The sequence below is a fragment of the Mchenga conophoros genome, linkage group LG7, assembly GCF_057382185.1.
Source record: "Mchenga conophoros isolate Kocher_MC1m ecotype Shallow Benthic linkage group LG7, M_conophoros_male_GT1.1, whole genome shotgun sequence".
In the NCBI taxonomy this organism is placed as follows: Eukaryota; Metazoa; Chordata; class Actinopteri; order Cichliformes; family Cichlidae; genus Mchenga; species Mchenga conophoros.
The window spans coordinates 1,006,080-1,031,946 of NC_140532.1; the positions used below are offsets into that span (position 1 = coordinate 1,006,080).

Consider the following 25,867-nt stretch of genomic DNA (forward strand, 5'->3'; position numbering starts at 1 on the left):
CGCTCACAGTGTCGTCGCTCTCGTGCCGTTTACAGAATCTGAACAGCTGTGAATGTTTCTTAGACTATCACGCTGCAGATGGATGCAGGCCAAAGTACACGGAGTATGAATGCATGGCTGTACAGTAGTCTGTGAATACGCGTGACTGCTGTGAAACAACATGCCTATGCAGAGGGCACACAGTCCCGTGACACCTGAGATGAAATCCATTTCATCATTTCAGCCAAAGACACAAACTCGTATCTAAACTCTAAAAGTCGATCGCACAGAGACACGAAGACAGCACAAAGACCCACACGGACGTTGTGTACTTGTGCTGCACTTGTGTGATGTGTTTGCATAGGGTTCTTGCAATAGCTGCAGGGATGCGTGCACGCGCGTCCCTGCGGTGACCTTCTCTCGGCTGGAAGACGTTGAAGCAGCCAGAGGTTGTGTTTGATTTCACTCTCCGCTGTCTGTCGCTCGATGTCTTCCTCCACCACACTCCTTTTTTATTCCTCCAAATCCCTGCCTCCCACCCCCCCTCTCCCCCGTTCCTCTCCTGTCCTCAGCCCCCCCCCCACCTGTGAAGTCCTATTTGTTAGAACAGACAGCAGGTTAGCATTAAATATACATGGGGATTGTCAGCCGGTGGCGAGCACAAAGGCAACTAGGCGAGCCCCAGCGGAATCCAAGCCAGGCCCAGGCAGCCGGGCTCGGGGAGCGGGGGGCCGTCGCCGTCCCCCGTGGGCCCCTCTACCCCACCAGCCCACCACACACACACACACACACACACACACACACACACACACACACACACAGGTTAGAAACCAAAGAGAAGGTCAAAGAGACTAGCACACAGATGCTGGAGTATGCAGATGTACGCAGTGTGTGTGTACAGACACACAAGTCTGCCACCCCCCTCAGCTCACCCACACTCACACACTCACATCTGTCGTCCACTGGGGCGCAGGGTGATGTACAAGCTGAATCCCCCTCGAGTATCCTCCCCTCTCTCCCCCTCTCACCCAGATGCAGGCAGAATACTGAATCTGTGAGCGAGGCCTCGTCTCTGCAGAGCCACACGCACGCAAACGCTTTCTTTTAGTTATTTATAAGAATCACACAGACACATCCGCCATCTCATCCGAATCTGCAGAGAGCCGCACGGGAAATTATTCTGCAGCTTCAACGATGGCGATCTAAAATGGCCGCCCACGACGATCGCACTGACAAACGGTCGAGGGTGATGAGGAAGGTTTGGGTTTGCTGATAGATGTAAAAATAAAGGGAGGACATTATTCAGGGGTTTGGTCGTCTGGCGTCGCGTGATCTGTTCTTCGGTGCACGAGGAGGCCGAGCTCGCTCACACGGACGATGTCACATACTTGCAAACATATGGCGACTGTACAGTCCAGCTGTGTTCCTGTCCTGGCATCTTTCAGCATGTATCCCACGCTGCCGGGAGGATGGCAGGTTTGTGAACAACAGGAAATCTGGGGCCGGACGTCCCAACAACAGTGGAGGACGTTTTTACACGGATCTGTCATTTATAAGACTCAGCCTCACATCGTACAGGGAGTGCAGAATTATTAGGCAAATGAGTATTTTGTCCACATCATCCTCTTCATGCATGTTGTCTTACTCCAAGCTGTATAGGCTCGAAAGCCTACTACCAATTAAGCATATTAGGTGATGTGCATCTCTGTAATGAGAAGGGGTGTGGTCTAATGACATCAACACCCTATATCAGGTGTACATAATTATTAGGCAACGTCCTTTCCTTTGGCAAAATGGGTCAAAAGAAGGACTTGACAGGCTCAGAAAAGTCAAAAATAGTGAGATATCTTGCAGAGGGATGCAGCAGTCTCAAAATTGCAAAGCTTCTGAAGCGTGATCATCGAACAATCAAGCGTTTCATTCAAAATAGTCAACAGGGTCGCAAGAAGCGTGTGGAAAAACCAAGGCGCCAAATAACTGCCCATGAACTGAGAAAAGTCAAGCGTGCAGCTGCCAAGATGCCACTTGCCACCAGTTTGGCCATATTTCAGAGCTGCAACATCACTGGAGTGCCCAAAAGCACAAGGTGTGCAATACTCAGAGACATGGCCAAGGTAAGAAAGGCTGAAAGACGACCACCACTGAACAAGACACACAAGCTGAAACGTCAAGACTGGGCCAAGAAATATCTCAAGACTGGTTTTTCTAAGGTTTTATGGACTGATGAAATGAGAGTGAGTCTTGATGGGCCAGATGGATGGGCCCGTGGCTGGATTGGTAAAGGGCAGAGAGCTCCAGTCCCACTCAGACGCCAGCAAGGTGGAGGTGGAGTACTGGTTTGGGCTGGTATCATCAAAGATGAGCTTGTGGGGCCTTTTCGGGTTGAGGATGGAGTCAAGCTCAACTCCCAGTCCTACTGCCAGTTTCTGGAAGACACCTTCTTCAAGCAGTGGTACAGGAAGAAGTCTGCATCCTTCAAGAAAAACATGATTTTCATGCAGGACAATGCTCCATCACACGCGTCCAAGTACTCCACAGCGTGGCTGGCAAGAAAGGGTATAAAAGAAGAAAAACTAATGACATGGCCTCCTTGTTCACCTGATCTGAACCCCATTGAGAACCTGTGGTTCATCATCAAATGTGAGATTTACAAGGAGGGAAAACAGTACACCTCTCTGAACAGTGTCTGGGAGGCTGTGGTTGCTGCTGCACGCAATGTTGATGGTGAACAGATCAAAACACTGACAGAATCCATGGATGGCAGGCTTTTGAGTGTCCTTGCAAAGAAAGGTGGCTATATTGGTCGCTGATTTGTTTTTGTTTTGTTTTTGAATGTCAGAAATGTATATTTGTGAATGTGGAGATGTTATATTGGTTTCACTGGTAAAAATAAATAATTGAAATGGGTATATATTTGTTTTTTGTTAAGTTGCCTAATAATTATGCACAGTAATAGTCACCTGCACACACAGATATCCCCCTAAAATAGCTAAAACTAAAAACAAACTAAAAACTACTTCCAAAAACATTCAGCTTTGATATTAATGAGTTTTTTGGGTTCATTGAGAACATGGTTGTTGTTCAATAATAACATTATTCCTCAGAAATACAACTTGCCTAATAATTCTGCACTCCCTGTATATCTGACAGCCTGACAGAGACACGGGCTGATTCCCCTGCACGACTCTACGAGAACGTCGAGGAATCTGAGCAGACACATGAGTGACCGTCCTGTCACGAGACAGTAGCAGTCACGTCTGCCCCTCTGATACGGAGCTCAGCATCATACCGGTGGTAATGCAGTAATACGTCTCGTGCGGCGACACGTGGTGGATGCGGTGGTGTTTCCGTGGCAACACCAGATGCCAGTCCTGGAGCAGCGTGACCCATCGCGGGAGGCCAAAGTAGGAGTGGCTCCACTTGTGAATCTGATTGGTTAGCGTGACGAAAACCGCCAGGGCGAAGACGTAGCAATCCCAGGGGTAGGATTCCAGCAAGGCCTCTGAAAGGTGACAACAGACACAAAGAAAGAAGACGAGGGAAAGTTAATGGAATAATTGATCAAAGTGTTCAGTGTAATGAAGGAGCAGGACTCCCACAGAGATGCTGAACCTCGGAGGTGCTGAAGAGCCTGAAAGGAGAGGATGAAACATACTTTATCTAAAGAAGATGTTAGCAATGGTTAGCATGATGTTTCCAATCAGACGACGAACAGATGACTGCACACATTCTGCCACGCTGCAGGCACCAGGTCAGGAGTGAGGAAGTAAGCAGTCTACACTCAAAGAAGGAAACGAGGCCATGTTTCCTGTTCTTTACTGAGCACCTAACTTCCTGCTGGTGTTTAAACGTAACTATGAATCATTAAACATTAACCCTTTAAGACCTACCATAGAACCAAGTCCGCCAGAGCTTATATTATATGTTTACATGCTGTGGAGCCATTTTCGGGAGCATTTCAAGTTGCTATACATCAATACAACCATTATAGCCCAAATTTTAATAATATGTCTGCATTAGGTGCATAGTGATTACATAAATTGCAAAAAAGTGCAATAAACTACAAAAAAATTGAAAATCGTTTTTGCTTTTTTAACATATATTTGTAGTTAGAGAAATTTAAGAGGCTTATCCCTCAAAACTGTAAATACAAAAAAGTTGCACAAAATAGTTTCCCACCACAGGAAATTTATTTTGAGTGTCTTCATAGTTTTATTTTTGAAATACACCAATTTTTATATACTGCAGGAAAAACGAAAATAAATATTATAGTGCAAATTTGCAAAAAAGCAGCATGTGCATCAAAATAAACTATTTCCAGCAGTGCAATATGAGTCCTCAGCATCCCAGAAACGACACAGAAAGTCATAAAGTCAAACATAACTTTTAAAAGCACCAGTATAGGCTCATGAGGCCCTGATGGTAAAAAACTACATTTCCGTGAAAATGACGTCACTTCCAGTTTTGGGCAGGTCATGGCGGACATGCGAAAGTTCGAGCTGATGGACGTAGGAAGTGTTACAAACAGCTGATCGGATCGGCAAAGCGTGTTTCTGGAATATTATGTTTTTGTTGCTGCAAGTGCTTTTTATGATGTTTTTGCAAAGCTATATGTGGAAGGAAACTGTGACCGAGGACAAGCTGATGGCATAAGATGCAAGTACAACTCCTCCGGTTTCATATGCTTACGCGGTTCCGGTTCTACCGGGATTTAAAAATAGTTACGCACAACAGAGCGTGCCCGCTCCGACCGGCTTTAAAGGGTTAAAGGACTTCTGAGGCTCAGGATACACGTCACACCTGCACAGGTATGGAGGGAGCGACCCGAGCGCTGCTGGCTTTGTATGCGAAGGCTGGGGAACGAAGGTAACACAAAGTCACAGTGAAACACAGTAAAAGGTCACTGAAAGCTGTCAACCAATGGGATGAGAGAGCACTTCAAAAAATATGGAGTACTTTTATTGAGAAATATCTGGTGTGATGTTAATTTGCACCAAGTAAGAGGTAACCTGCTGAGTCCCATTTATTCATTCTTAGCCTGAACTCTAACAGGAGCGGAGTCACCATCAAACAGTCGACATTAGCTGAGATGTTATATGACAAGTGACCATCTTTATTCTGAATATCACGCTCTGCAGTGTCAAACTCCACGTGCAGCCCAGTCTGATGTCAGGAGCAGTAAAACTCCTGGAAACCTCCGAATCTCTCCTCTCAGCGAGAACTGTAAAAAGGTGCATTTTGATTTCACATTTGAACGTTTAATGAGCCGTGCATTTACAAAATGATGTTGAAGACTTTCAGTTATTCTTTGTGGTGCTACAAAGGAAAAAACAGCTTTCAGTGCAGCTTTTGGAAGTAAAGGGTGAAATTAAAAGTATCTGATGCTGACTCAGTGACAACACTACATAAATCACAGAAACGGGTTAGCGATGTCTTTTTTCCCTTTCACGGCCCTCTGTGATGTCAGCAGGATTGGATACACTGAATCTGGTCAGGCACACAGCACTGCAAGCACAGACGCTCCATCATTGTTTTACAACGAGCAGCCAATCAAAAGAAAGTTGGATTAACTGGAGGGGGGCTCAAAGGAAGATGTTTATCTCAGCCTCGCCGAGCCTCGCTCGATCGTGGAAAGCTGTCCCACACTAACTGCAGCTGGACATGCGTCCCCTTTGATGCAAACTCTGACCCAAAGACAACGACAGACACCGGTGGACTGATAACACTACAGCTGATTAATCAGACGTCCTGACCGCGGCCACGCACTCGCCTATAACAAGCATTTTGTCATCGGTAGCTGAAAACTGTTTACGGAGTCAGCGCTGATTTGAGCTGACAGCTGACAAACATGTCAGGACTCACACAGAAGCAGCTGCACACAACATTTCTGACAATAATGAATGCATGAACAGTATAAGGATGCGCACAGCCTCCATGAACGTGTGAGTCTGGTTTGTCAGCTGATAGCTCTCGGTCTTCCTGTGACTTACAGCTGTCCTCTCTCTGTCCGTCTCCATGCCTTGTCCCTTGTCTTTGGTGAAAACTACAATCTCTTGACCCCAGTTCAAGTGCAGACATGACAGCTGGAGATGTCACCTCGCGCTTTTCAGATTTCCCCGTCTACCTCTGTCTCCGTCTTTGTCTGGTGACCGCTCGACACTGCGAGGAGCTCGACATGACAGGTTTAGATGTCATCTCACCGCTACGCGACCCTCCGCTGCCCCCGCGCGCTCTCTCGCTTCCTCTGTTCTCCGTGCGCTCTCGCCCTCGAACGCTTAGCTGCGACCTCTTAAGGCGCGGACATGACAGGTGTGGATGTCACTGCGTCCGTTTGGTGACCTCTTGACTCCCTGTGGTGTGTGACATGACAGGTGTGGATGTCACCTACAAGTGGACCTCACTGTTGCTGCCTCTAATCTCTCCTCCCTCTCGCCTCATGCACGGATCCCTCCTGTGGACAAGCAGCTGAACTTTTAACATTTTCATTCTTTTGGTTTCAGACGATTTGTTAAAGTCTGACTCCCCTTAAACGTACCGATGATCTTTTACAGACACTTACACCGTTCAAACACAATAACACTTTTAACCTTTACTTTCTTTTGACATTTCTGGTTAGTTTTACATCTAATCTCTAATATCATGTCAATAACTCAAATGTATTTTGCTCATGCACGGTAGAGCTAAGTTAGGAAAGCTAAAGCATTTATTTCTTCTGAATGGAGACTTTTTAAAAAGGGATGTTTTGCACATCAACACTTACCAGACCCTCACAAACACCTGCTGAGATAATAATGACGCAGGACTGTTTAAGAAAGGCCATCAAATCAAAGTTTTATGTTTATACTCCGAGAAACCACAGTAAAGGTACCCAAAAGAACTGGAAAACTACTGAATACGTGTGCACAGGAGGGATATGGCCTATACTGGATAAATGATGTTAAATATGGAGCTGCCAGGCAGGAGCAGACGTGCACAGAGTCATGGATGTAGTGAAGGAGACTATACAGAGGGTTGGTGTGACAGGAAGGAGGTAGGAAGATGGTAAGATGGAGGTAGATGGTAAAAATGGTAAATGGCCTGTATTTATATAGTGCTTTACCAGTCATTAAGGACCCCAAAGCGCTTTACACATCCAGTCATCCACCCATTCACACACACATTCACACACTGGTGATGGCAGCTACATTGCAGCCACAGCCACCCTGGGGCGCACTGACAGAGGCGAGGCTAGATGGTAGATGATGTGCTGTGGTGATCCCTAAAAGTAGCAGCCAGAAGCAGGAGTAGTAGCAGCAGTACTAGCAGCAGTACTAGCAGCAGTACTAGCAGCAGTACTAGCAGCAGTAGTAGTAGTATTATTTAGGGTTTTATGCGAATGTAACAACTCGATCGTTGTCTTTTATGTTCTAAACCATATAGTTAGTCCTGGACCAGGTGACCCTGAATCCTCCCTTAGTTATGCTATTTTGGTCGACGGCAAAATATCTATAATCCACTTTAATAGTAGAAGTTTATATGCAAATTTTCACAAAATAAGGGAATATTTAAGCAAATTTACACATCCATTCAGTGTGATTGCAGTATCTGAAACATGGATTAATAAACAGAAAGGAGAGGACTTTGTAATAGATGGATATGAATTAAATCTTACAAATAGAAAGAATAAGAATGGCGGTGGTGTGGCCTTGTTTGTGGATAAAAATTTAAAATACAAGATGGTAGAAAAAATGACGATGGCGGTAGATAATATATTAGAGTGTGTAACAATAGAAATTAGTATGGGAAAAGAGAAAAATGTCATTGTAAGCTGTATATATAGAACACCAGGTTCTAATATTGAAATTTTTAAGGAGTGGGTAGATAAAACATTCATTAGGACAAATCAAAAAGTCATGTTCATTTGTGGGGATTTTAACATAGATCTACTAAATCCAAACAAGCAGAGAGCGACAGAGGAATTTATTAATACAATGTATAGCTTGGGACTTTTTCCAGTGATCACTAAGCCCAGCAGGATTACAGCACAGTCGGCAACCCTAATAGACAATATATTTACTAATGAAATAGAAAATAGAACCATAAGTGGTCTCCTAATTAATGACATCAGTGATCATCTACCTGTTTTTATAGTGTATAACAGCAATTACAGGAAGGTTAAACAGCAAAACACAATAAAATACAAACGAGTGAGAACAGAAGAGTCAATAAACGCATTCAAAAGTGATTTACTCAAGCAAGAATGGGAGATGCTGTATAAGGAAAAAAATATTGATAAAGCTTATGAGATTTTTTTAGGAAAATTTAAACTGTTATATAATAGTCATTGCCCAGTAAAGAAATATAGTAAAAAACAAAAATATGCAGAGTGCCCATGGATTACAAAAGGATTGCAAAATGCATGTAAGAAGAAAAATACCTTATACAGAGAATTTATAATGAACAGAAGCACAGAAGCTGAAAATAAATACAAGAAATATAAAAATAAATTAACGAGTATTTTAAGGTCATGTAAAAAGGAATACTATGAAAAATTACTGATTATGAATAAAAATAATATTAAAGGGATCTGGAAAACATTAAATACCATCATCAAAAAGGGCTCGGGGCAGGCAGACTATCCTTCGTATTTCGCAAATAATGATAGAAATATTACTAATATGAGCGATGTGGTAAATGAGTTCAATAAATTCTTTGTAAGTGTTGGGCCAGACTTGGCTGAAACAATTCCTGATATAACAGATTCTGTAGAGAAAGAAACCAGACTCATTGACCGCAATCCTCATTCAATGTTCTTAACGGTGGTGGAAGAAAAGGAAATCATTGATATTGTTGGGAAATCACAAACAAAAAACTCTACAGACTCTGATGACATAGATATGGAAATAGTCAAGAAAGTGATAGAGGGCATTTCCAAACCCTTAACACATATCTGCAATTTGTCCTTACAAACTGGTACATTCCCAAAACAAATGAAAACAGCTAAAGTAACACCACTGTTTAAAAATGGTGACAGACACCAATTCACAAATTATAGGCCTGTCTCTCTACTTTCTCAATTTTCAAAAATACTGGAAAAAGTCTTTAGTAATAGACTTGACAAATTTATAGATAAACACAAAATAATAATGGATAGTCAGTATGGTTTCAGATCAAATAGATCAACATCATTGGCATTAATGGAACTGATCGAAAATATCACCAACAATATAGATAAAAGACAATGTATAGTTAGTGTATTCATTGACCTAAAAAAAGCTTTTGACACAATTAATCATGACATATTACTTGATAAACTGGAGTACTACGGCATTAGAGGAGTGGTGTTAGAATGGGTAAAGAGTTATTTGAGAGACAGGCAGCAATTTGTGAAAATTGGGGAATATCAATCAGAGTGTATGGACATTGTTTGTGGAGTTCCGCAGGGGTCAGTATTGGGACCAAAGCTGTTTATCCTCTATATCAATGATATATGCAGAACATCAGATATACTACAGTTTATTCTATTTGCAGATGATACAAATATTTTTTGTGCTGGAGAGAACTTACAGCAGCTTTTGGAAATTGTCACACAAGAAATGATTAAACTGAAAACATGGTTTGATAGAAATAAGCTATCATTAAATTTGGAAAAAACTACATTTATGTTATTCGGAAATTGTAAAAAAGATGCAGGAGCAAAATTATTAGTAAACAATGTTGAAATAGAGCAAGTTTCGGATACAAAATTTCTGGGTGTGATAATAGATAACAAAATCTGCTGGAAACCTCACATAAAGCATATACAAGCCAAACTGTCAAGAAGCATCTCCGTACTAAGTAAAGTTAAATATTTTTTGCCTTCCAAATCACTCCGGGTACTTTATTGTTCACTTATATTGCCATATTTGGAATACTGTGTGGAAATTTGGGGAAACACATATAAAACTGCACTTCAACCAATATGTAAAATTTAAAAAAAAGCAATCAGGATGATTAATAAAGCAGGATTTAGAGACCATACTAACATCATGTTTTTGAAATTAAAAATACTGAAGTTTATGGATCTTATAAAATATAAAACTGCAAAAATTATGTACAAGGCCAGATACAATATGTTACCAGGAAATATACAGAGGATGTTCTATGACAGAGAAGGAGACTATGAATTGAGGGGGAAATTGAATCTAAGGATTCTTAAAGCACGGTCAAAGGTTAAAACCTTTTGTGTCACTATTTATGGGGTAAAACTGTGGAATAGTTTTACTATAGATCTACAGCAATGCTCAGGAATTAGTAAGTTCATGAAAATACTTCGAAAACTGATTTTGGAAGAATATGATACCGATAAAGATGATCACCCATTGTATGTATAAAAATATCAAATTATATCCAAATTATATCAATCACGGTAGCCAAGTTTATATAGGTCCTCGTGTATCGTGTGGAGTATGTGATGATGGGAATTAGGTGAATTATGTGGGATCAATAAGATGTTGAGCAGGGGTAGGAATTAATAAGTATGTTCATACTTCTTCCTGCTCCTTTTCAGACCAAACATTGTTACATCATGTCAGACGATTTTGTTTTATTTCATTATATATTTTTTGTTTATCTGAACACATACGTGTGTGTGTGTATATCTACATATATATTCGTATCTGTAAATGAAAATATATGTAGTGTGTATATATTGTTTTTTGTTTTATATGTCTGAAACAAATAAAGATACAATACAAAAATACAATACAATAGGTGTAGCCTGCTGAAGGACTCCCATGATGCACTGGGTGTTTCTTCTTCACTCACTATGTGTTAACAGACCTCTCTGCATTGAATCATATCTGTTATTAACCTCTGTCTCTCTTCCACAGCATGTCTTTATCCTGTCTTCCTTCTCTCACCCCAACCAATCACAGCAGATGGCCCCGCCCCTCCCTGAGCCTGGTTCTGTTGGAGGTTTCTTCCTGTTATAAGGGAGTTTTTCCTTCCCACTGTCGCCAAAGTGCTGCTCATAGGGGGTCATATGATTGTTGGGTTTTTCTCTGTACCTATTATTGTAGGGTCTACCTTACAATAACAGGCGACTGTTGTTATATAAATAAATTTGTATAAATAGAATTGAACAAATAGAAACAGACTTGTTTCGTGCATGCATTTCTTTTCCTCTGAATGTATGAATGAATAGAATAGAATTCAACTTTATTGTCATTGCACATGCACAGGTACAGGGCAACGAAATGCAGTTTGCATCCATCCAGAAGTGCTTTAGTGATATAGATATATTACAATATATATTAGCAATAGTATAGATATGTGAGTATATTACAGAAATGGGTCTATTATGGTATGTTATAATGTACACGGTATGAAGTATGTTGTGAATATTCTATAAGTATGTACAGGCTGTAGTGAGTACAGGCTATGTACAGGATATGAACAGGATATAAATATGAAAAACTATACAGAATATGAAATAAATAACTTTACAGAATCTGGGATATACAGCTATACAGAAATGGGAACTATGCAAGTTGTAAACAGTTGTAGGATTAAAGATTATCGAATGTACAGAATGATTATTTACACAGAGCTATACAGTAGTGCAGTTAAGATAAGTGAGGGTGTAGATAGTTTCTACAGAGGCTATATAAAGTGCTAGTGGTTGTGAGTGGTGGTTCAGTCCATGTTATTATTGTGTGTTTGAGGGTACAGTTGTCCATTGTGGGTGTGTGTATGTTCAGTCCATGAGTTTAACGTGGGTCAGATGTCAGGAGGCAGAGTTCAGGAGTCTGACAGCTGTGGGGAAGAAGCTGTTCCGGTACCTGGTGGTCTTAGTCCGGAGGCTCCTGTGGCGCCTCCCAGAGGGCAGGAGGGTGAAGAGTCTATGTGATGGGTGACTGGGGTCTTTGATGATTTTCCCAGCCCTTTTCAGACACCGCTTCCTGTAGATGTCTTTTATGGCAGGAAGTGGTGCTCCGGCGATGCGCTGGGCAGTTTTCACGACCCTCTGCAACACCTTCACTGGTACTTTGTTATTTCGTTTCCTATCCAGCTACCTCGGTTTATCACTTTATCAGACATGCACAGTGCTAGATGCTTGGGAGCAGCTTAACCTCACAGCACGGTAGCTAACCTAGCCTTTAACCCAACTAACTGATGTCAACTCCCCTCCGCTCCTCCCATCAGTGACCTTTCAGCTCAACTTGTAGTGTAGACATGACAGGTGGAGATGTCACCTCCTCAATAACAGCTTGCTCAGTTTCTCCTGCTGATCTTCCTCCTCCAGTCCCTCCCACCTCTTGCCCTGCAGCTGTAAGGTCAGTGCACATGATCACCTGCCCTATGCTTTTCCTTAACTTCCATTAGTCTGGCACCTTGCAGTACTAAGGCACAGCTACAAACTGTTTGACACTGTAGCTGACCTTCTGAAGTCCTTGCATTTTCAGCGCCAGTTTGAGGTTTAATTGTAGGAAGTTAGCTCAAACGTCTACAATGTTACACCCTCGAGCTTCTCAGGATAATAAGAATGGCAATGATGATTTTCTTTTCTACACAGGAAGCAAAAGAAGAATATTTAAGGCTATGACACACTGAGGTTTCCAAACAGCAGCTGTCTGTGTCCATCCTGGGCTTCCTTCACCTGATCAGATCGACAAATCCCAGCCAGTTGGTTGGTTGGTGAATGTTTGGTTCATCCAATCTGAAAGAAGGGCTAAAATGACTTTCCACTTGTTGGTTTACCTTTCTTCTTTCACTGAAGAAATACTCATCTTTTTTCTTGGTTGTTTTCAGACACTACTACTACAGATAGACTTTAAAGTTCTGATGCTGGCCTATAAAGCTCTGAATGGTTTAGGACCAAAATACATCAATGACCTCCTGACCCAGTATGAACCATCCAGATCACTCAGGTCATCTGGATCCGGTCTTTTATCAGTTCCCAGAGTCAGAACCAGACACGGAGAAGCTGCATTCAGCTTTTATGCTCCTTATATCTGGAACAAACTCCCAGAAAGCCTCAGATCAGCTGAAACACTCAGTTTATTTAAATCCAGGTTGAAGACTCACCTGTTCTCAGCTGCATTTGAATAAAGCACCAAATCCACACTTTTAAGCTTAAATTTCAAAACTTACATTTAACTACTGATTTTATCTGTTTTGATTTTATATACTGTTGTTTGTTTGTTTGTTAATTAGTTAGTTAGTTTATTTGCTTGTTTTATTCAATTTTAAATCATGCTTTTTATTTGTTCTTGTTTCTAATGTCTCTGTAAAGCACTTTGAATCACCTTGTTGTTGAATTGTGCTATACAAATAAACTTGCCTTGCCTTACAGAGATAGTGGGCACAAAGGGGAGAGAGGGCTTTTGCTGTGGCTGCACCCAGACTGTGGAACAGTTTACCTCCTCACATCAGATTCTCCACAAGCCTAGGAACTTTTAAAACTGCTCTTAAAACTCACCTCTTCTCATTGGCTTTTAGCAAGGTTTAACTTATTGTTTTAATTTATTGTTTTATCAGTGAGGTGTTTTATGTACTTGCGTTTTATTGTATTTTATATTTGTAATTTATTGTACAGCACTTTGGTCAGCCTTGGTTGTTTTTAAATGTGCTTTATAAATAAACTTGACTTGACTTGACAAAGATATGATGGAGCAAAGAAGGAGCTCCCAGCTCTTTCTAGTCTAGTGTTGACACTAAAACTACATGTGCCAAGATTCTGCCAATCCATCACATTCATGCTGATTTAAACACCAGTTAGATTAGGGGATGGCGTGCTCCATCAAGTCCTCCATCAGCAGCAGCGTCCATGTTCTAAGGACCCTACTGACCATCAGGTCACCAGTTCTGATAGATGGTGGCATTCGTGCAGACTGGTTACAGAACTGCTGTTCTCGTTATTGACCAACCTTTATCACATCTAAGATGTGCCCACAGCTGCTAGCAGATATTTACAGGAAACTGACTCGCCCAGCAACAAGAGCACAGCTCAAACAGTGACTGCGATAGTGCAGAGATCTGTGTCTCTGCAGCCGGTATAAGCAGATGTGTGATTTACCTGGTGTGTAAGTGAGGAACTTGTAGGCCATGTGAGCCAGCGGTAGGATGGGGATCATGCAGTTATCGCCATTGGTTTCGATGAAGTCGTGGCGAGTGATGGCAGTCGGATCGATGTGGTGCTCCCTGAATGGTCGAAGAAATGCCTGCAAAGAAAAGAAATGAATAAAACTATTCTCAGTCTAAGCTCCGACGAGTTTCTGCTCGTACAACAACTGGCTTTAGAGGGAGGACTTTATTTAAACCCTCATTATCTTATTTTTATATGAAATGAAAAATACTGAAGTGGTGGCCTTTCCAAATCAAAGTAATCCACACAGATCCCAAACTAGACTCTGCTCGCTGTTCCTGCCTCAGCAGCTGCACATCCGCCCGATCCTGACTGAGAAGTGCGGATATCAGTGAATCTACAGGCCAATCCATCCACTTCAGTTGTATGTTGTTCTGTATGCACTTTGTAACTCGCAACAGCTAGCAGGAGAACTAGCGTAGCGTGGAGGAAGATGAAGGTGAGAAAAAGCAGCTCGGAGTTATCGACTGCCGTTTTTATATGTTTGCAAAGCTGTGCAGACGGCGGTGAGTGAGTCGGCGTCACCTAAACGCTTTGGCTTCTTTTGTTTGCTCGTTTTCATGTCAGAGAGACATTTAGTCCATTTGTTTATGGCCAATGACATTTTTATGCACACGACTGCAGCGGAGGTTAAATCAAGATTTGGTTCGACTGCACACTTTTAATCCAAAGGTTTGATTTTATTCATGAACCATTTTGAGAGGCTCAGACGTTGAGATAACAGCGTATTAATAACACAATCATGACATCAGGACACATGACATCCACCCCTCACAACTCATCAGGAAACTGACAGACCTGGGTATCAGTTCCCTTATCTGCAAATGGTTACTGGACTTCCTGACCAACCGCCCCCAACATGTCCGGCTGGATAACCGCTGCTCATCTACCATCACAATGAACACCGGTGTACCACAAGGCTGTGTGATGAGCCCTTTCCTCTACTCCCTCTTCACCCACGACTGCAGACCTGCTGATGGTTCCAACACCATCATTAAGTTTGCAGATGACACCACGGTGATTGGCCTCATCAGTGACAACGATGAGGCCGCCTACAGGGAGGAGGTGGATCGTCTGGCTGAGTGGTGCGACAGAAACAACCTGCTGCTTAACACCGAGAAGACCAAGGAGCTCATCGTGGACTACAGGAGGAATGCTGACCCACATCCACCCATCCACATTAAGGGGACGGCTGTGGAGCGTGTGAGCAGCTTCAAGTTCCTGGGAGTCCACATCTCCGAGGATCTCACCTGGACGACCAACTGCTCCAAGCTGGTCAAGAAGGCTCACCAGCGCCTCTTCTTCTTGAGGACTCTGAGGAAGAACCACCTGTCCTCAGACATCCTGGTGAACTTCTATCGCTGCACCATCGAGAGCATCCTGACCAACTGTATAACAGTCTGGTACGGGAACTGCTCTGCCTCGGACCGGAAGGCGTTGCAGAGGGTCGTGAAAACTGCCCAGCGCATCGCCGGAGCACCACTTCCTGCCATAAAAGACATCTACAGGAAGCGGTGTCTGAAAAGCGCTGGGAAAATCATCAAAGACCCCAGTCACCTATCACATGGACTCTTCACCCTCCTGCCCTCTGGGAGGCGCCACAGGAGCCTCCGGACTAAGACCACTAGGTACCGGAACAGCTTCTTCCCCACAGCTGTCAGACTCCTGAACTCTGCCTCCTGACATCTGACCCACGTTAACACATGGACTGAACATACACACACCCACAATGGACAACTGTACCCTCAAACACACAATAATAACATGGACTGAACCACCACTCACAACCACTAGCACTTTATACAGCCTCTGTAGAAACTATCTACACCCTCACTTATCTTAACTGCACTACTGTATAGCTCTGTGTAAATAATCATTCTGTACATTCAATAATCTTTAATCCTACAACTGTTTACAACTTGCATAGTTCCCATTTCTGTATAACTGTATATCTCAGATTCTGTAAAGTTATTTATTTCATATTCTGTATAGTTTTTCATATTTATATCCTGTCCATATCCTGTACATAGCTTGTACTCACTACAGCCTGTACATACTTATAGTTATAGCATATTCACAACATACTTCATACCGTGTACATTATAACATACCATAATAGACCCATTTCTGTAGTATACTCACATATCTATATTATTGCTAATATATATTGTAATATATCTATATCACTAAAGCACTTCTGGATGGATGCAAACTGCATTTCGTTGCCCTGTACCTGTGCATGTGCAATGACAATAAAGTTGAATTCTATTCTATTCTATTCTAAATGAATGGAACAGGGTGAACAGCCGATCTAGTCTGTGCTAAATAAAGGGGCTACAGTTACATGCACATACAGGCTGAAAGTCATCGTTGGGTTCCTCTAATGAATTTAAATTCACTTTAAACCACAACACAAAACCATGTTTATCCTCTTTACGCCAATGCAGATCAAATACACACACACACACACACACTCACACACTTAGTGGTGCTGAGCACCCTGTGCAACCCCAAAGCTCATATCCAGCATCCTAATAAACCACAGAACAGCAGTCAACTTGTGCAAACACACTCATACACATAAATGACCCATGGACACCCCACCAATTCAAAAATGTGTGCTTTAGAACACACACAGACACACACACAGACACACACACCCAGCAAACCCCAGCAGCACTGTGCAGAGGCAGACACCCGTCTGTGAGAGCATGGGGGTCTCAAATGAAAGACTGAATCTGAATCTCAGAAGCACAAAAAAGGACAGAAAGAAACACACCCACATGCACACAGAGGATAAAGGTAATTTATTTCTCTGTGTGGAAAAAGCAAAAAGAGGAAGGTTTGCATGTGTTTGTGCACAGTGCGCATTTATCCGAGTGCGTGTTTGTGTGCAGCCGTCGAAACATCAGCGTGAAAACTCATTATTGTCGGGTTAGCCGCTCGAAACAATCGCACACGCCTATCAGCAGACATCGTCGGTAGGTGCCACTGCAAACGCTGAAACTATCTGTTGATATCCTCACAATTACGGGCCCAGCTCCCTTCTCTACCGCTGCTTCCCCCTCCTCCATCGTCCCCCTCCTCTCACCGCAGCCCTCAGCTAGATGAAAGGCCGGCTAAGCCGCAGAGGTCGTGCCGAGAGGGGCGGCACGGGCGCTCCCAGTTAACGGCGGGCCACCGGTCGCTGCGTGTCCTCTAATCCCACACCGTTTAACGGCCTGCCTTGCACGACATCCGTTAATCACCAGCTCACATCGCCCATCGCCCCAGCAACCACCGCTGTCCCACTGCTTGGACGGACACGCCCTTCCACCCCCTTCTTTTTTTGTCCTTCCAACCTCGTCTGCTGTATTTTTTATTAGTTTCTCTCTTTTTTGGGCCCAACCTTACCATCCTTTAATATCGCACTCTTTTTTCCTCCTTCTGTCCTTTAAATAAGAACCGACTTACATCATTCAATTAACTCTCTTTCAATGCTCCAATCAGCCTCACTGGAGAGTTGCCTTGAAAGAGATTTGTTCGTTAACGACACAAGGACAGAAGTAGCGATGCTTTTAAAATATGACTGCACAAGTGAACTAGATGGGGAGAAAGGATCTTAAAACATATATCCCAAAACTGTAAGCACATCTGGCAAATTTCCGTGTGAATCGAGCATCATTGGGAACTAATGAGCGTGACTTTGTCCTCAAAGTGGTGTCATTAGAGGACTGCTAAATCCTTGTTGAGTCAATTAAAGCTCAACGACACGATGACGACAAAAAGCCTCCTAAAGGAAATGTGGAAACGCTACAGGGAAATTGTCGAGCACTTCTTAAACTAGTGTTGCAATTTTAGCACTGCTGAGTAGAGAAAAGGCTTTCTGTAGACTCACAGAAAGAACAAATTGGTGTTACACAATTTCTCCTGGAGAGCAACAACCTCGCAGTGTACTTTGTGCAATAATTCTCGCCCTATTTTGTCTGAACAACAACATATTCCAACTGTGATGTGGACAGAAGCATGCATCATAATGCGCTCTCTGAATGTGTTCGTACACAAGTTTGTACTCCAGATTTTCTTTTTCTTTTAAGCCAAATGCTGATATGATGCATGTACTCCAGAGTACAGCGGGTACTGGCGGGTTACGTTTCCATGAGGACAGCGGCTGACTGACTCCACTAGCTTCCTTACTTTGACGCATTCCTTAACTGACGACTGTTGTTACTTTGTAGCTAAACACACGAAGCCCCATGTTTCACTAATGACACACAGACTAATTCTAGCACCCAACAGCAGTGCTTGTTACTGTAACTGCCATAAAAGCCTTGATTTGAATAAAGTCTTTAATCAAACCACCTGTTTTAAAGAAAAACGTCTTCTTCAGCTGCTCCCACCCACAGACGTTTACTTTACTGGGTCTAAAAATCTAAAGCTACACAAGTCCAAATAAAAGCGTGTGTGTGCAGATGAATGATAACTGTTTAAATCAGGCAGCTACCACACTTTCAACATCAGCAGGAGAGCAGCAGTGACACAAAAACACGACCCACAGTCTGAAATATAAGGTGTGACATGAGACGTGTGGGATGAATTCGATGACCTTCAGTGGGAGCCGGTCTGAGACGAGACACGTTGAACAGCTTGGAGATCAGCGGTACATAAAGTACAGACAACACATGTTTACACAGGTCATCACAGGTAGAGGCGACAGGAAACTGGACATACATCAGCAAAAACAGAATAAAATAACAGAAGGCAAAAATAAAGGACAGCGCCAACTTCTAACGCTCTAATACGGCCGCCATTAGCCTCAGGTGTTCTGAATCACGCTCGTGTTTGATATTCAAACTAACGCTAACCGGGAGCACGGGCCGGCTTTATTCTCAGCCTCACAAATGCAGCAGAGGTGGACGCTTTATTTCCAGCAGACTATTGTCAGCCCTCTGTTCTCTGTAAAGGTCCATTCTTCTCTGCCAGTTAAAGTCTTTATTAGAGGTCTCCTACAGTGTCCAACACACCATGCAAATCTGTGACTGCTGCTGTGCCTTTGGTCCCAGTAACTACCCCAAACCTCAATAAATGCCACATTAGAAATAAACATCACACCAAATAATACCTTCTGCAAACACAACAAGTAACACAGGGATCCTAAAATTACTGTTCAGCATCATCTGATAGTACAGTGCACATATCAAATAAATATTATTAAGGTAGCATCTAAAAATAGAGACATACATTAGGTACAGCCCAAATTACACGAACCATTAGAAATCCTCACATCGAAGTCAAGACTGTCGGTGCTGCAGCTAATCAGATTACACTGAAGTACTGGCAGTAATCTCAAGCCGGAATCCAGCAGGCTGCTGAGCAGAGACATATTTGATTCACACACAACAACAATGCTAATTAATCAATTCATGTTTTTTTTCCTGGTGTGTTTGTGCAATAACTACAGTCATGTATACATCCTTTCATTTTACACGTTACATTTGAATGAGTACTGCATGTACTGCATGTAACTACATAACAACATCTGTACCTGTTCGTGGTTTTAAGGTTGGAGCCAAACATCTGTATTTATGTTTAAATACATAATCACCTTGTATGTATAAAGAATAAAAGCAGACACGGGATTATTTTAAATGAATTTAAAACAAACATCATTCATTCCTTCGCGTGCACTGCACTGATAGACGACAGCGCTCTACACAGCCAGCCTCCAAGCTGTTACACTCACGAGCTGGTAGCCAACCATGCAAAAATAAGGAGCTGCAACACAACAGTCTACAAATGCAGCACTGTAGTGATGAGGTGTGACAGCCTGCACGTGTCATCATGTTTAACACAAAGCTCAGAAAGACAACGAGGAAACAATGAATGACATGCATGCATCACGCTGGAGACGTGTTTATATAATGTTGTTTGAATCACATTAGAATCTCTAAGTCGTTATAATATCAGTCAAGTACAGCAAATACTGTCTTGTACTACAAAAATACTACAAATTGCATTACAGGTGTTAAGGTGATTCTGGTGTTTGCGGTCATATTTAACTATGATAATAAGTATTTGTAAATAAAACACATTTGCATATGTTTGCAGTTTTTCAGTCAAAGTAACAAATGGTGTGAACTGCAATCAAAGTGTGAACAATATCAAATTATTATTAATGATGTAGTGATAACATGTGGGACAGTGTGATTAATGCCTACGGTTCTTACAGGGATGCTTCACACATCAGCTTCCATTTTTCACACATTATTTATATATGAATAATTCATAAATACAAGGAACAGTAGATGAAACGCTCCCACACTTCCACTCACTAAATTCACACGCCATTAATCAAAGTTCACATGAACCAATCTGCATGCTGCACCGGATCATACTGATTTTAATTGGATGAAATGAGGATAACCTTTACTCTAATTGGCTGAGAGGAGTGTGTGGATTACTGTAACGCAGCCACATAAATATGTGCATACTGTATGTGCACTGTGCGCTGAAAGGTCGTCAATATTCAAGGTGAGACTGTTCACATGTGACCCCGTGTGTGCGCGTGTGTGAGTGCAGTGGACATTACTGCCTACAGGGAAATCGCTTTGTGTTACACTGACATTTAGCTTCAGATCACTACGGAAGTGCAAAGCTGTGGGGACGGGGGCGACTGCTACCACGGTGATGCAGTCCCAGGAAAGCGAAGACACCAACTTTTAACAAAACCTCCAACTGTAAAAACCAAAGAAACCCGTCCCATCTGGCTCGCTGGGATTATTCAGGAAAACTGTACCAAAGCAAGAACGATGCAAAAATAATGGATCTGAGGATGGACGTGTTTTTAAAAAAGGCTTTTTTAAAATACTATCATTTATAAAGGTGCTCTTCTGCACTCATTTCAAATACCAGGCGCTTTCTGACAAACAAATAAAATAAATGAAAATGACATCAGCTGCCTCGTCAGTGCCGCTCTCATCCCACAGACGCTCCAGTTCAGTCAGCAGGACATGAACCCATTCTCCACCTGCTGCAGGTATCAGCTGCAGTGGCCTTCCAGCTCAGAGTGCATTTAAAGTGCAGGAAAAGCACTGCAGTCACCCGCCTGCAGTCACCCGCTGCAGTCACCCGCCTGCAGTCACCCGCCTGCAGTCACCAAGACTGTACAAGAAGCACGATGAGACTGTGGACTCACAGCAGGGAGTCAGCCAGCGGGGGAACAGGCGAAGGACAGAGCTAGGTGGACTGTCCACTAATAAGAACTGTAACTGTGTGGTACTTCTCGATTAATGAAAAAATAAATATTAAAAATGCCAAAACTTGTTTCCAAAAGTGTGCACAGGTGGCGCTGATACAGGTATTTCTGACAGTAGGCCCAAATAACCTGACACTGGGCCATTTGACCTTTGTGTTCTGAAAGGTCACTAAAGATACAAAAATATATGTCACTACTAGTAATACTACTGCTGCTGCTACTACTAGAATATTTTGGTGTTTGGGACATACGACTTGTATTTCTTTTGAAGAGCAGACATTAATCTTCCTTCTCTGTTTAAAGTGCGGAGCTCAAAATAAGAGAGATTTAACAACCAAGCTTGGAAAAAGTAAACAGTCGGCTGTAAGATGAACAGTTTGACTTTGTCCTTCTATGTTGAGGGAAAAAAGAATGATGAAGGGAAAATGTTTGCATAACACTCAGAAGCAATCGAATGAACCATGTGATCTGCTAAACTTACCTTGACTGAAGAAACTTAAGAAGCCAAAGTTGGTGACAAAGCAGCTGCTGTATCAAAACCATTGCAGTGATTGCTTGGGTTGAACTACGAGGGGTTTAAAAGGGTCTCAGACGTTTGGGGAGTTGGTTGTAAATGTCTGCAGACAAACCAAATCAATGACCAGGAGCTTTCCAGTGCAACCAGTCTCTCTGACCAGCCTGTAGGCCTGCAGAAATGGAGCTTTACCAATTGATTTCACAGAGACAGCCAGCAACAACTAGTCAGTGATTACACACTTTCCAGGTGACCAGTGGTTACCAGCTGGTCAGCGACCCGCCTGTCTGACAGAGGCAAAGCAGAACCGACACTAGTGAGACTGCTGCACACCTGATTCAGAGTTCGGTTGGCAGGAAAATGAACTTGATTTGATGTGAAATTATTCAAAGGTGTTTGATACAGCCTGCCTGCCTGCCTGCCTGCCTGCGTGCGTGCGTGCGTGCGTGCGTGCGTGCGTGCGTGCGTGCGTGCGTGCGTACCTTCCCAATAACAGGGATGTCCACCGACCCCCAGGTATCTGCTCCCCAGTGCACAATCCCCGATGCAAAATCTGCCGTCACTATTCCGAGGACTGTTACATAAATGCAGGCGTGGACAGAGAATTACAAAAACTTGATTAGAGGTGTACATGAACTCATGAAAATGATTATTAGCATTTACATACAAAATCCCAGCCATCACAGTTTAGTGACTTCGTGTGAGTGTCAGCTTACCGATGCCGAGGACGATCTTGTAGATGTGAACGGTGGAGAAGTGCAGGAGGAGGAAAGAGAAGTTGATGATGAAAAGAAAGAGGCACAGGATCACACACACCCACTCCTGGAGCCGTTTACCTGAGGACGACACAGAAACACCTGACACTGCTGGGCCGACAGGCAAATACAGACAGACAGTGGGTGTCTGTATTAATGAAGGGGGGGTGTCCGCTGGGAGAACGCGTCGCTTTTTACCGAGGGTCAAAGGACCCGTCGCCCACAACGACCACGCCCGTGTGTCCAGGCTGTTAATATGTAATCAGATGAAGACAAGTGTACTCCAGGCTGCGGGGTCATGACCTCTCATATGTGAAACACTGACACGGACGCAGCACCGAGCAGCACACACACAAGGGCTGTTTCAGGTGGGAGGTAGACCTCATAGGTCAGCAGTATCAACTAAAGAGGAAGAACAGGGACTAACTAAAAGTACTCTATTGCAATTCAGCAATATTAGAAGGGAGAAAGCCTCCAGCCAACAGCACTGAAGATCAGAGATAATATATTATTGAAAAAGAGCGCGCAGCATAGAGCGCGCAGCATAGAGCGCGCGACGTGAGCGAGAAGCGTCTCCCACAAACTTGCGGTCTTCTGAATGGCGCCTTGCTTCCTTCTTCGCGGTCCTTGCTCGCGTGACCTGCCAGCTCAAGCAGGAAACGTGACATCGTTCAGTAAATAAAGCCACAAATATAAACCACCGCTGTAATGTTTTTAACTCACTTTCTTCTTCTTTTACAGCCACGCCCCCCACGCCGTTCTCCTAATCCTTCTGTCATTGCCAATCTAATGTGCCTTTAAAACTTTAATGTGTCCAGATCCTAATGTATCACACAGCATTAGGAGCCTATAAGATATTCATGACAGTTTTTTCTAATAAAGCACACAGGCCTGTAGACCTGAGTATGAATATGCTATCAGCCTCTCATATGGACTGAAGCGGTCACCCGAGATTTAGAATATGTGATTATGGATATTTCACGAATCGTCAAACGTGACCCTTCACCTTCTAAAAATAGACGCCATCAAAGTTGTAAAGAAGCAGATGGTAGAAACTTCTAAATGACTTTGACTTTGCTGGTTGTTGAAAATTGTTTTGAAAAACTTTCAGCTGTGAACGAGTCGTTTGGTGCGCTGATAACCACATACTCTGCTTGATTCAAACAATCATCTTTAACAGGAAGTCTGTACAGATTATATTTAATGTACTGCTGAAAAACAAAAGTCAAAGGAATACATTTTAACCAGAGTTCAGCATCAAATCAGTTAAACTTCGAGGATATTGGTGGGGAACCTCCAAAGAGGTTTTACAGTGACATCACTTTACCCCTCGTCATCTTCTCTGACTGCTCTTACAGGAGTCAGGGTCACTGCTGGTATCATGATACCTGGACCCTCCAAAGGCTGCAAATGTTGTCCAACTGCTCCAAGATGGCTCAGTCATACATGCCACTGGCAGAAGGTTTGCTGTATCTCCCGGCACAGTCTCGAGAGCATGGAGGAAATTCCAGGAGAAAGGCAGTTACTGTAGAAGATCCATCAGTAGAGTGGACATCTGCTCCTCTGTCCAAGGAGGAACAGCAGGAGGAACTGCCAGAGCCTGACAGAAGGACTTCTAGCAGGTGTGAATGTCTCTGACCAACCAATCAGAAAGAAGACTTCATGAGCCCAAAATCCTCTAGTGAGCCCTGTGTTCACTGTGCAGCGCCATGGAGCCTGGCTGCTGTAATACCAGAACAGGCAGGTCCGCCACCAGCACATGTGGCAAACATGGGTCTTGATAAGGCGTGGGGGATGCCCGTAACCTCGTTCAGCATGTGGTCAGTGACGGTGTAGGGGAGGCACTGAGCATACTCACTGAGGAACAACAGCATCCTGATTACTGTCAAGTATCAGGATGAAATCCCTAAACTACTGTCAAACATTACGTTGGTGCAGTGGCTGCTGGTTCCTCCGAGTGCACAACAACGCCGGCCTCATGTGGCGAGACAGTGCGATCAGTTCCTGATAACGCCGACTGGCCCCGGTGTTCGTCTGACCCAAATCCGGTAGATCCCCTCTGGGAATGATGCTTCGATGTCAGATCTATGGTCTCATCAGGAGCATGGCCCAACATCGGCACACACAGAAGCACACGGGGCCGTACGAACTACTGAGGACCATGTTGAGGTGCAACATTATGCTGCGTTACTTTACGTTGATTTGGGGGTTCCTTTGAATTCAGCCCTTTGTGCAGAAGGTTGATCGTTTTCCTGTAAGTGACGCTGCATGCTCCAGTTTCTAACACCGTCCATATCAGCACAGAGATCAGCAGGACCCTCTGACATCTGATGTGTTTTCAAAGTGTTCCTTTAATTGTTTCTTAGTAAGATAAGATAAGATAGAACTTTATTAATCCCTCGGGTGGGTTCCTCTGGGAAATTTGATTTCCAAAAAAAGCACAGCAACGACCGAAGTTACAGTTACAGAATTGTTATATATACACACACACACACACACACACACATATATATAAATACAGAGACAAATATAAATAAAATATACAAAGGGGATAAATAGAATAAATAGGAATAAAAAATAAAAATACAAGTGAATTGCACATTTCAAGTATTGAGTCTATTGCACTGTTGACTATTTACAAAAAGTATTGCACAAAAGGTATTGCACAGTGAGGTGAAGAGGCACTACAGCTTAGTTGTTCCCCCCTCCTTTGTCCTCCTGTCTCCCCTCCCTCTCCCCTCCAGAGAGGAGTTAAACAGTCTGATGGCGTGTGGGACAAAGGAGTTTTTAAGTCTGTTAGTTCTTGTCTTTGGGAGAAGCAACCTGTCACTGAACAGACTCTTCTGATTGTTTATGGCCGTGTGCAGAGGATGCCCAGCATTGTCCATAATGTCCATCAGTTTCTTTAATGTCCTTTTCTCTGCCACTGTCACCAGAGTGTCCAGCTTCATGCCGACCACAGAGCTAGCCTTCCTGATCAGTTTCTCCAGCCTGGATGAGTCCTTCTTTGCTGTGCTGCTCCCCCAGCACACCACAGCATAGAAAAGTACTCCAGCAACCACCGACTGGTAAAACATCCTCAGGAGCTTCCTGCAGATGTTAAAAGACCTCAGCCTCCTGAGGAAGTACAGTCGGCTTTGGGCTTTTTTATACAGGTGCTCTGTGTTGCATGACCAGTCCAGTTTATTGTCCACCCACAGCCCGAGGTACTTGTACTTGTTGACCACCTCCACCTCCTCCCCCTCTATCTGAACCGGCAGTGGACCTGCTCTAGACCT

At 43.2% G+C, this 25,867-nt stretch overlaps 1 protein-coding gene across 1 annotated transcript in view; it reads right to left on the reverse strand.

Annotated features, from left to right (window-relative positions):
• The window catches only part of peds1a (plasmanylethanolamine desaturase 1a), a 59,173-nt gene that overhangs the window by 1,699 nt on the left and 31,607 nt on the right, over window positions 1–25,867 (reverse strand). The window contains exons 2-5 of the mRNA XM_085281409.1: window positions 22,551–22,670; window positions 22,317–22,408; window positions 14,018–14,162; window positions 3,269–3,481 (exon numbers count right to left, since the gene is read on the reverse strand). Coding sequence (XP_085137535.1) covers window positions 3,269–3,481; window positions 14,018–14,162; window positions 22,317–22,408; window positions 22,551–22,670 — 570 coding nt within the window. The remainder of the gene's footprint in view (window positions 1–3,268; window positions 3,482–14,017; window positions 14,163–22,316; window positions 22,409–22,550; window positions 22,671–25,867) is intronic.